This window comes from Musca autumnalis, unplaced genomic scaffold, assembly GCF_047663935.1.
Source record: "Musca autumnalis isolate F117 unplaced genomic scaffold, ASM4766393v1 scaffold_5, whole genome shotgun sequence".
In the NCBI taxonomy this organism is placed as follows: Eukaryota; Metazoa; Arthropoda; class Insecta; order Diptera; family Muscidae; genus Musca; species Musca autumnalis.
Window position 1 is genome coordinate 13,597,486 of NW_027412088.1, and position 12,440 is coordinate 13,609,925.

At 38.3% G+C, this 12,440-nt stretch overlaps 1 protein-coding gene across 15 annotated transcripts in view; it reads right to left on the bottom strand.

Moving 5' to 3' along the window:
- The window catches only part of M7BP (Myosin-7a binding protein), a 246,315-nt gene that overhangs the window by 8,090 nt on the left and 225,785 nt on the right, over positions 1-12,440 (bottom strand). For 14 of the 15 annotated variants that reach the window (XM_073991463.1, XM_073991462.1, XM_073991469.1 and 11 more), the window contains 2 exons: positions 9,379-9,601; positions 7,094-7,196 (listed from right to left, as the gene is read on the bottom strand). In XM_073991463.1, the coding sequence (XP_073847564.1) occupies positions 7,094-7,196; positions 9,379-9,601 (326 nt within the window). Of the gene's footprint in view, positions 1-7,093; positions 7,197-9,378; positions 9,602-10,155; positions 10,762-12,440 lie in introns of all 15 variants that reach the window. The other variant, XR_012413346.1, reaches the window with a different exon arrangement.

The following is a 12,440-nucleotide window of genomic DNA, read 5'->3' on the forward strand; positions in this document are numbered from 1 at the left end:
ACCAAAGAGTGAAACGTCAAACTGATGGCTTTGGAACTGGGACATTCTCCTGTAGATACCAGCAAGGTAATCTGGTAACTGATACTGATAGTGTACTCAGGATATGGAAAGAGCATTTTTCCAAACTGTTGGTATCCGATAGTGGCGAAGTCGACGAAGATACCATAGATCTAATCCCAGAAGATGGTATTGAATGTATACCAACCGGCCAAGATGAGGTAATACAGCAATAAGCCGGCTGAAGAATAATAAGGCAGCAGGAGCTGATGGCCTACCGGCCGAGCTGTTTAAACCCGGAGGCGACACTCTGATAAGGTGTATTCATCAGCTAGTTAGCTCCATCTGGCAGGAAGAACGCGTACCCGACAATTGGAACCTGAGCATCCTGTGTCCCGTCCATAAGGAGATAATAATTTATGCTCCAAATATAGGGGCATAAGTCTTCTCCCTATTGCATACAAGATAGTGTCAGGGATATTGTGCGAATGACTAAAGCCCATGGTAAACGAAATAATTGGACCATACAAATGTGGCTTTAGACCTGGCAAGTCCACCATTGACCAGATATTTACCATACGGGAAATCCTGGAGAAGACCCAAGAAATGCAGATCGACACATACCACCGTTTTGTCGATTATAAAGCAGCCTTCGACAGCCCGCTATGTTCAAAGGTATTCCAAGCAATGTCTGAATTTGGTATTTCCGCAAAGCTCATTCGGCTTTGTAAAATGAGTCTAACTGACACAAGATCTTCAGTTAAAATAGGAAAGAACTTCTCCGAAGAGTTTTGTACCAAAAAAGGTTTCAGGAAAGGATACAGCCTTTCGTGTGATCTTTTCAACATCCTACTAGAAAAGGTTATACGAGAGGCAAACGTCAAAAGAAGTGGCACAATATACACTAATAGCCACATGTTACTTGCTTATGCTGATGATATAGACATCATGGGACGATCAGTAACCGATACCTTTATGAAAGTCGAAGGAGAATCGGCTAAAGTGGGTCCTGCGGTAAACGGCGAGAAGACCAAGCTGATGGTGTCAACGCGCAATGCGTCAATTGAGATCGGACCAACTGTTGAAGTTGGTTCCTATAATTTTGAGGTAGTAAAAGACTTACGGCACCGCCGTAAAAACAACAAACGACATCAGTTGTGAAATAGAAAGAAGAATTGTATTGACCAACAGATGCCACTTTGGCTTAAGTAAGCACTTTAAAAACAAAGCCACAACTCGTCAAACAAAAATAACGCTTTACAAAACACTGATAATACCCGTGCTAATGTATGGTTCCGAAGCCTGGGTACTTACGCAAGCAGATAAGGCAGTGCTTGGCGTGTTTGAGAGAAAAATTCTTGGAAAGATCTACGGACCGATCTGCGTTGACAGTGAATATCGACGTCGTATTAACCACGAGCTGTATCTGCTATACAACGACATCAATATAGTTAAACGTATCGAGATGCAGCGATTGCGTTGGCTAGGCCATATAATAAGAATGAGCAATGATGAACCCGCTAAAAAGGCGTGTAAATTCGAGCCACATGGCGAGGCACGCAGGATAACGAGTGTGTATACACTTTGATACGATAAGAAATTAACTGTTTCAGACTCTAATTATGGTTGGACTTAATTCGTGTCAGACAATTTAGATTCGATTTAACCATGTCCGTCCATCCGTCGGTCTGGTTGACGGGTGCGTACGATAACTGTGGAACAGATTAACCAATTTGGTTCAAACTTTGGATTTCAAAATATTTTGTCCAAATTTAGTTTAAGTTCGAAGATGGACAATATAAGTTAAAATTCAAATTTTTTGGAAAAGTGAATTTTAAGGTCGTGTATCGGATCGGTTATAATTTGTTAGTAGCAAGTTTTACTCTAAGCCCTACTACGCCCTTAAGGCCTGGGTACATAAACTGCTTCCCTGCTTCATTCCTGACATAACAAAAATAAAAGAATAAAGAAGGCCGAGCCAATTTTGAACGAGGTTGCCCTTTTCTTTTTTATTATTTTATCAGAAGCATGCAGGCCTTTACAATTTTTTTCGAGGTAAGTTTATACTTTTTGAGATAATGGCCCGAAAGCTCTTTGGCACTAACTAAAACGATTGATGAACACAATAACATATTAATTGGGTATCCGATTTAGCTAAACTTTTGTCAAATGTCTTCCAAACGTATATCAAATCCCAAAAAGTCTATATCCAACAACACTTTCGGGTACCTCCCTCGCAAGAGTTATAAATTGTTGCTTAAGTGCGGGCTGTTTGAAGATCCTTTTTAAAAAGGTTTACCAATTGTACTCAGTATGGTCCTGTTTTTCGTGAGACTGTCCATGCTATCTGACACAGGCCAAAAGCTTTAAAAATATTTCGGTGACGAAAAAATGTCTTGTGGGCGCGATAGCGAGTGATAGACATTGGTCCAACCTTTGCAGATCGTAATATTTTTCTCAAATCTAAATCAATTTCGAAGATATACCATATCGAACAACTACTGCCGGTACCTGCTCCGCAAAAGTTAAACAAATCGTTTAAGTGCAGTTTATGGGCAGTTTGAAGATTATTTTGTAATGTCCATCAAAGGTAGTCCTTTTGCCTTTGATTACAATGCTAGTTTTTCGTGTGCAAGTCCATGCTGCTTGACATAATGTCCCTAGAGCTCCTACATTATCAACCAAAAAGTAATGATCCCCAAAATTAGATCCACTTTAATCCAAATTAAATTTTAAACAAAACGTCCGCATTTCGGTACATCCACAATCGTTAATATGAATACCCCAAAAGTTTATATACATATTTTGTCGGCAAGTTCATAGCAAGTTCAAAAAGGCCACAGAAATCTGAAAATCCACTAAATACATAATTTTGGGGTAAAGCTTTACTGTTGTGTAGACGATCTCTCCCTAGATTAAGTCTTAATTGACTTAGGCTTAGGGTATATCTCTGTTGGCAAAGCATCAGTCCTTTTTACTTGTTTTTTACAAGCAGAAATCAGGACAAATATAGGAGCATTATTACAAATGGAAAGGTTACAACACCTCAGCCAAATAAAAATGATTTAAAATTTTAATCCAATTTATAGACAATGTTCCGTCTTTGCAAACACAATTCTGGCACTTTTGGGATAACTAGGACTGAGATTCGAAGGAAGGATCAAAACGAGCAAAGTAAAATCATGAAGTTTTTTTTATATTTTTCCAAGTGTGGTTTTCCAAAAGTGGGTTTCATTCTCATATTTCATTTTACCATTCTTATCTCAGACTTCAAGAAAACTATTGCATACTTTTAGGCTCATCGCTTTCACATGAACATTTCGTCGGCTTCAGTTTCGTTTAAGATCTTTGTTTCTTCTCTATGTCTATTAATCGAACCCAGTTTTATTGTTCCTTCTATGTCTTAATTGACATAGGCTTAGGGTATATTTCTGTTGGCAAAGCGGACTGATCCCTTTTTACTTGTTTTTTTACACACAGAAATCAGTACAAATATAGGAGCATTAATGCGGAGAAAATATAAAAATCCACATTATGTAGTAGAGATTTTCTACTTCTTATAGACGAAGGTCGAGTGTATATCTCTGACGGTAAACAGGCTGGAAATTTTTCCTTTTTTCCCTATAGGGCTCTTGCCTTGGAATTCTGAATGTGTCGTTTGTTTATAAATTTGGTAGCGATTGCAGTCATTCGTTTTATATCCTAAAACAGGCACTCCCAGGTTAGTAGCCAAAACACAGACACCCCACAACATGTAAAATTAGTAGTGTACCTAAAGAGGTTATTTTACTAAATATACATACATGTTAAACATACATGTTAAACATACATACATATGTGTTAATTTACAAACAATTACAATTCCATTATGATAACTAAAATATTTGGGTTAATTTACAACAACTACAGTATATGTGTACATATTCTTATGGCATCTAAATCAAAAACACTACAATTACAACAAAATAATAGTATAAAAATATTAATATAATTAGGTGGCGAAACAAATGTTGTTAGTAAAATTTTATTAAGAAATAGCCAGCGCAACACCAATTATCGATTTGTTTTTAAAATAATATTTAACACATTAAAGTAGTAGAAGAGTTAACATTTATTTAAACCACTGAACAACAACATTGAGGTTATGTTTATTTTCAATTAATAGCTTTTGATTTTGTACTTACCAATTAGTTAAGAACATAAAGGTTTTTAATATTCTTTTGTTTTTTATAATTTGTCAGTTTTTTTAGTTTTGTCAATTGTTTTGTTGTTTTGAAGAAAGAAAAATTTTACTAAAACATTTGTTTCCGTTTTGTTTTTGGTTTATACGAATTATTCGGTTTTATTTCATATTATTTTGGGGGGTAGTGGGGAATGTATAATTCATGTCAATTCAAAAGATTAATTAAGCAAATTATTATCAAATTCAAAACAAAAGTTAAAAAAGTTAGATTACAAAAATTAAAAAAAGTTATAATGTTTATAACGTATTTTTTAACTAGATGAATTTCTGCAATATAAATAATTTGGTGCATTCAAATTCATTAACAAATGTTGATAATTTTCACAAGGCTTACAAACTAATAAATAATTACTAAAAACTAAATTATTAACTAAATATTGATAAATCAATTTTGCAAGCAAGTCGATTTTGCCAATTTTGTTGGTTACTGTTGTAATTCAAAATAAATTTCGTTAAATATTTCATTACATATGTTTATTTTGTGTTTTTTTTTTGACGTCAGCTTTTAGGGTTAGTTTCATGGGGAAGGAGTTGGAGAGGATGGTATTTTCATAACAAAAAGCAAGAGTTTTTCTCTTGGTGGGGAAATTTATATCATGGCACTAAACAAATTTAAAATAATATTGGCTACAAATAGGAAAGGGGTAAATTTAATTTTAATTCATCCGTAGAAGTTTCACTAAAGACCCAACCTACAACTACCTGCAATAATGTACAAATAACCTAACTTTTATTTATATGTAATTCTTTTTTTAGTTGTTATTCTTTCTAAACGTTGTGTTCTTTGACTAGTAACTAGTTGAATTAAAAAGCCTGTTCCTGGATGTCAAACGAAATCCTTACACAATGTTGTAGCAGCACTGTGTTTATAAACGAGAACCCAATGTGAATGGTAATCATTACACTCAAATATATTACCTTTTAATTGATTTTTAATTTTTATTTTTGTTGCAGAATTTCGGGTTCAGGATTATTAGGATTTAAGTGATTGTCTCCGAATTGATTTAGAATTAAACTGTGTCCACCTTTGGACGGTAAGTTTCTGTTTCTATTTATATAGCACAGAATGTAGGATGAAATTTCGGAACGAAAGACACTTTTTCCATAATCTCTATGAACACATTATTGTGCTGTATCAATACGGAGAGTATTCTCAGTACTCAGTTCCATGAAAGATCCTATTAGACTCTCTATCATCAAAGGTTTGCTCTTGTCAATTGACATCCAGAAAAAGATTTCATTGTGTACATTTAATTCTAATATTAAGGCTCGGCCTGTAATGGATTATCGAAGCAAAATAAAACGTTGATGATTTATCCCTAATGCTAGAACCAGAAACCTGTACCCTAAATACTACTACATATCATCTATAACATATACATATATGAATATTTCTCATGACTTGGTCATATTCCACTAAACCCTATGATTTTCTAGTACATATATATTTATAACATTGTCTCCAAGCATTTTACGTTTCTATTTCTGGCTTTCGACCCTATACATTCACATATTTCAACTAATTCTATTACAAATGGAAAGAGGTTACAACACCTCAGCCAAATAAAAATAATTTGAAATTTTAATTTAATTTATAGACAATGTTCCGTCTTTGTAAACACAATTCTGGCACTTTTGGGATAATTAGGACTGAGATTCGAAGGAAGGATCAAAACGAGCAAAGTAAAATCATGAAGTTTTTAATATTTTTCCAAGAAAATGGGTCAAAAGTGGTTTTCATTTTCATATTTCATTTTACCATTCTTATCTCAGACTTCACGAAAAATATTGCATACTTTTAGGCTCATTGCTTTCACATGAACATTTCGTCGGCTTCAGTTTCGTTTAAGATCTTTGTTCCTTCTCTATGTCCATTAACCGAAACCAGTTTTATTGTTCCTTCTATGTCCTTTAAAGGGAAAACTTCTTATATATCCCCTGGCCATTTCAAAATATAAAACCATCATCGACAATTTTTATTTTACCCTCATCCCTAGCCTTTTCACTGAAACCATTTAGACAACTATCTACACCTGAATCACCGCCCTGATCATCTTGTTGCTGCTGCAGCGATATATCCTCATCCTGACAAGAATCATCATCACCATTACCGTTCGTTTTCTTCGGCTTAGCTATGGATAATTTAAGACCTCCCTCACCATTAAAGAATTGTTGTTTCTCAAACAAGGGATTCATAACAAAATCTTTGGTTGTTGCTGATACAGCTCGAAAACTGTTGCGTTTTAAATCCTTATGTAATAATTGCTTTTCAAATTGGGTCAAAACACTGGAATCTGGATGTTGTTGACTACGTGATCTGGTACTAACGCTGCTATTGCCACTAAATACACTTAACATACTTAACGTTCTACGTTTGCTATTAAGAGCGGAACTACTTTTCCATGAACGTTGTGAAATTAAGTCCAATTGTGAATCATCAACACCCTCATCATCATAATCTTCTTCTTGGTCTTTATATTGATATTGTCTATTGGAGTAACGACGTTGCTGAGAATGGTGATGATGATGCTGATGTTGCTTATTATAATAATCATTAATGTCATTGTTATAATAATTGGAAGCCGATGTTGCAGGTCTACTACCTATCGATAATCTTTGATATTGTGCTGATGGTGGTGGTGATGTTGCGGACATGGCTAAATTATGATTTAAATATTTAAGGGAACTAGCACGACGCACTGGGGTTGATAGGGTCCAATGGCAATCGTTAGTGTTTGTTTTGTTTCGTTTGGTGTTGTTACTACTACTGCTATTATTGGTATGATTCTCAAATGTTTCATTAATGTTCTTGGTCATGTTCATGTTGTTGTTGTTATTGTTTGGCTTGTTTACCTCTGTGACATCCTTGCTGCTTGCTGCAACTGTATCACGCACCGGTGATGATATTTGTGATGATTTTGCTGAGCCATCGTTGATGTAGTAATCGCGACTGTATCTGTAAGTGGAATTAGAAATTGGTAAGTAATTGTTAATTAATCGAAATAATGGTTATTGCAGATGTAGTCCTATCCGTCCGTCTAACTCTCGAACAGGATAACTCTCGAGACGTAGATTACGTTCGAAAATGGACTATATCGGTCCACTCCTTTGGGTGCCTTCCACACAAATATTCAAAAATTTTCATAAAAGTGCAAAAATTTTCATAAGGACGACCCTGTGAGCCATCTACTTCGCAGTAGACGACCCTGTGGGCCATATACATCAAGTAGACGATCCTGTTGGCCATCTACTCCACAGTAGACGACCCTGTGGGTCATCTACTCCAAAACGGACGACCCTGTGCGTCATCTACTCCACAGTAGACGACCCTGTGGGTCATCTACTCCACAGTAGACGACCCTGTGGGTCATCTACCCCACAGTAGACGACCCTGTGGACCATCTACTCCACAGTAGACGACCCTGTGGGTCATCTACTCCACAGTAGGCGACCCTAAGAGACATCTACTCCACAGTAGGCGACCCTGTGAGCCATCTACTCCACAGTAGGCGACCCTGTGAGCCATCTACTTCACAGTAGACGTCCCTGTGAGCCATCCACTCCACAGTAGACGACCCTGTGACCCATTTACTCCACAGTAGACGACCCTGTGGCTCATCAACTCCACAGTAGACGACCCTGTGGCTCATCAACTCCACAGTAGACGACTCTGTGGGTCATCTACTCCACAGTAAACGAAACTGTGGGTCATCTACTCCACAATAGACGACCCTGTGGGTCATCTACTCTACAGTAGACGACCCTGTGCGTCATCTACTCCACAGTAGACGACCCTGTGGGTCATCTACTCCACAGTAGACGACCCTGTGGGTCATCTACCCCACAGTAGACGACCCTGTGGACCATCTACTCCACATTAGACGACAATGTGGACATCTACTCCACAGTAGACAACCCTGCGAGACATCTACTCCACAGTAGGCGACCCTGCGAGACATCTACCCCACAGTAGGCGACCCTGTGGGCCATCTACTCCACATTAGGCGACCCTGTGCGCCATCTACTTCACAGTAGGCGACCCTGTGCGCCATCTACTTCACAGTAGGCGACCCTGTGGGCCATCTACTCTACAGGAGACGACCCTGTGGGCCATCTACTCCACAATAGGCAACCCTGCGAGACATCTACTCCACAGCAGGCGACCCTGTTGGCCATCTACTTCACAGTAGACGTCCATGTGAGCCATCCAATCCTTAGTAGACGACCCTGTGAGCCATCTACTCCACAGTAGACGACCCTGTGGGCCATATACTTCACAGTAGGCGACCCTGTGCGCCATCTACTTCACAGTAGGCGACCCTGTGCACCATCTACTCTGCAGGAGACGACCCTGTGGGCCATCTACTTCACAGTAGGCAACCCTGCGAGACATCTACTCCACAGTAGGCGACCCTGTGGGCCATCTACTTCACAGTAGACGTCCCTGTGAGCCATCCACTCCACAGTAGACGACCCTGTGAGCCATCTGCTCCACAGTAGACGACCCTGTGGGCCATATACTTCACAGTAGGCGACCCTGTGGACCATCTACACTGCAGGAGACGACCCTGTGGGCCATCTACTCCACAAAAGACGACCTTTGCCATCTACTCCACAGTAGAAGACCCTGTGAGCCATCTACTCCACAGTAGAAGACCCTGTGAGCCATCTACTCCAAAGTAGACGACTCTGTAGTCCATCTACACCCTGTAGTTTTTCGAAAGCAAGTCCACGCTTCCTGTCGTATTGACCAAAAAGCGCTGACTGACTTTGGCCACACTTTTGCACATCGTAACTTTTCTCTCAAACCTCCTACATCAATCAATAATAATATATATCGGACAACTCCTTTCGGTGCCACAGTCACAAAGGTTACACTGTTTATGATACATATTCCAAAAACGCCTAAAAATATACTCTAGAATCTATAAAAACACATCTTGAAAGATTCGCAAACTTGTCTAAGCAAAAATTCTGTTATTTAAACAAATTATGGAAGAAGATTTGGCATGTGGGACATATTCTCTACTCCTACTTTTCGTTTTTTATTATTTTTACAGACATCGGCTGAGGGCACATATCTGTAGTCAATGTCGCTTCACTTTTTTGTTTAGTTTTTTTCCTGCTCCTGAACTTACCTTCTGTATTCATTTTCCCTTTGATTGGCCTCATCAGCTTCCACCTTTTCTTTGGTTAACATCTCCAGAGGACTTGGATCGGTGGAGGCATTTATGTTGGGCAAATCAATGAAACGTTCTTGGCTGCCACTTATGCGTCGCTTTAGGGCTTCCGGTGCATATGGATTATTGGGCATTTCAACAGCATTATACCATTTCTTGTATTCACGTTCTGCTATAGAACCTGGAAAATTAAAACGAGGAAAAAATGGTTATTAAGCAGGGTTAATGAGCGCCGATCATAAACATGTTGGATAATCAAAACTCTAAAATACTCCTTGACCTAATAGCTAATTAGCCTAGAGTAACCTTTCTAAAAAAAGCTGAAATTTAAAGTAAATAATGGTTAAGTAAAACGAATGCGGTTACAATGAGCTTCGAATTGTTCGTTTAAAAATGTAACGATGTAACGATGGTTGGTTCGTTTATTTTGCCATATATGTATGTATGTACTAGGTTTCTTTATAACCGCATTCCAAAAATTAAAGGTACGGACAGACACAATGATTTACATAGAACAACAAACAAACACAAGAAAATGATGACAAGAAGGAGCCAACATCCAACAAATACAACAACATTGATCTTTAAGGCGACAAACAAACAATGCGTTTTACGAGGCGAACGAACGAGCGAGCGAGGGAGAACATCTATAACACCACACCGAGTTTATGAAAATGGCCATTTTTTGGTTGATGTTCAAACGATTATTGGATTGTATTATGATTGAGTTGGTACCTGGTAGAAATTTTCTCAATGAGGTTATCTGATCAATTTCATCATCATCGCCGCCATCTTCTTCCAATGTTTTATTCAAATCTTTAGCCATATTGGTGTTGATGTCGTTGTTAGTGGGGTTAGAAGATCCATTTGTTGCCAGTAGTTCTTGGGGGTTAATATCAGAGTTGATGGGGGTTAAGGTGATTGTAACACTATTATTGGTGGTAGGTTGAAGGGCATTGCTGCCACTTGTTGTCGTTGGAGATGAGTGTTGTGAGGATGAGGATTTATCGTTATCGCTATCTGTGATAGTGTTGTTATTGGCTGTGATATTATTAGAGTTTGTATTATTATTAGTAGTAGTATTAGTAATATCTATTGTTGTTGCTGTATTAGTAGTAGTAGTGGTGGTGATTGTATTATTACTATTGCCTGTTGGTTCTATATATATCTCCTCTAACTTGTTATCATCAACTAAAGTATTCCCTTCTCTTTTTCTTTCCTCATTTTCATCTGTACTCAATGTTAGATCTTCCACTTCCTCTATGCTGGTCACTAGACTTACACCATCTTCTGCTTCGTCGTCGTCGTCTGTCTGACTCGTATTATTAATGCTTAATTGATCTGAGAAAAGAATTGCATTAATGAAATTATAGGAAATTTGAAAATTATTCGACACAGTTACAATAAACGTATCACTACTACAATCCTCATCATAATCATTGCAAGATAATGATGTTTGATGGTGAATTTGCTTTGCTCTATCTACTTTTGCAGGTGTGGGTGCAGGTGCAGGTGGTGCAAGAGGAGGAGAAGTTGCAGTAGGACAACACTTAGAAGTAGAAGTGCATGTAGCAGAAGCACAAGAAGCTACATTCACGGTTTGGGGAGTACATTCAGTGGCTGTGGATGCCGTTAATACCTCTGATTGTGTGGCATTTATGTGCCTAGAATTATCATCATCATCATCAACATCATAATCATCCTCTCTACTGGAATGATATGAATCGATGGTACTTAAAAATCTATGCATGAGTAGGGTACAACGACGTCGACTTTCTAAGGCAGCCACAAGGTGTTTATCTTGTATGTGTTTGTGGCAAATTGTGGCCAAGCTACTGGTGTTGGTGGTATTCGTTAGGTTTTGTAATGATGCTGGAGGTGGTGGGGGCGGTGATGTTGGTGGTGATTTGGCTTCCTCTTCTTCTTCTTCCTGATAACCATCTTCTAAACTCGGAGTGGTGTATTCTATGCCATATTGACGTTGTAATTTATTGATTTTCGTTTTTGGTCGTTGATCTTCGTTTATTCGTGTTGCTTCGTAAGGGGTTTTTAGTTCGTCTTCAGATTCTGTTTCGCTTTCAGAGTCTGTAACTGTGGATTGTCGTGATTGCACAGGAGAATCTATTTCTTCAAATGATATACTTTGTGATTTAACATTTTTATCGAGAGGTTTTTCGTTGGGTGTTTCACTTTGTGTTTGCAAACGGCGGGTGTCTGGTATTTCGTTTTCTTCATATTCTTCAATGGATGTTAGAATTGAGGAGGAGGTACGTGAAAATAGCCGAATTTTGGATTTTTGTGAAGTCTTTATGGCAGTTGGATTATTATCGGCCACAATAGGTTCAGCGGATTTCTCATCATTAACGGAATTTTCAGATCTTTGGTCACGCTGAACTGGTTCTTGTTTCTTGGAACTGATGACGACATTTTCTGAGGAAATTTCAGTTTCCTTAGATGTCTCATCTTTAGGTGGTTTATTTTTGCAGGAAATTTCTGTTTTACCAGGCGTCTCAATTTTTTGGACATTCTCAGATTGTCTACAAAGCTGAGTTATTTCGGATTCTTGGACATGCGATTGGGGAGTACATACTGTAACCATTTCAGTATTTGTTTGTTTCGCTTCAAGGTAGGACATATTTTCAGGTACATTACCTGATTTTGAAATTGTTGTTATTTCCGTTTCTGGTTGAGTTCTGGAGGCAATTAAGTTTGTGTCTTCTTTAAAGATTTGAGATTCTGCGGTCATTTGCGGCCCCAAATATGATTGGGAGGTTACAATTTCTTGCCCAGTCGCCTTTGGCATTGCCTCTACTGGAATCACTTGCGATTCTGAAGCTTTCGCATTCAACGAAGTTATAGTTTGAGCTACGGAACCTGATTTCATGGCACCATTTACTTCAGTCTGCAACTGCTCGCTTCTTTCAAAAGTTTCCAAATTAGATGTAAGCGGAAATTCTTGTGTAATCACACCAGGTTTCAACTGGTTCCCTTCAAGGGAACCTAAGGTGTGGTGGTGGTGG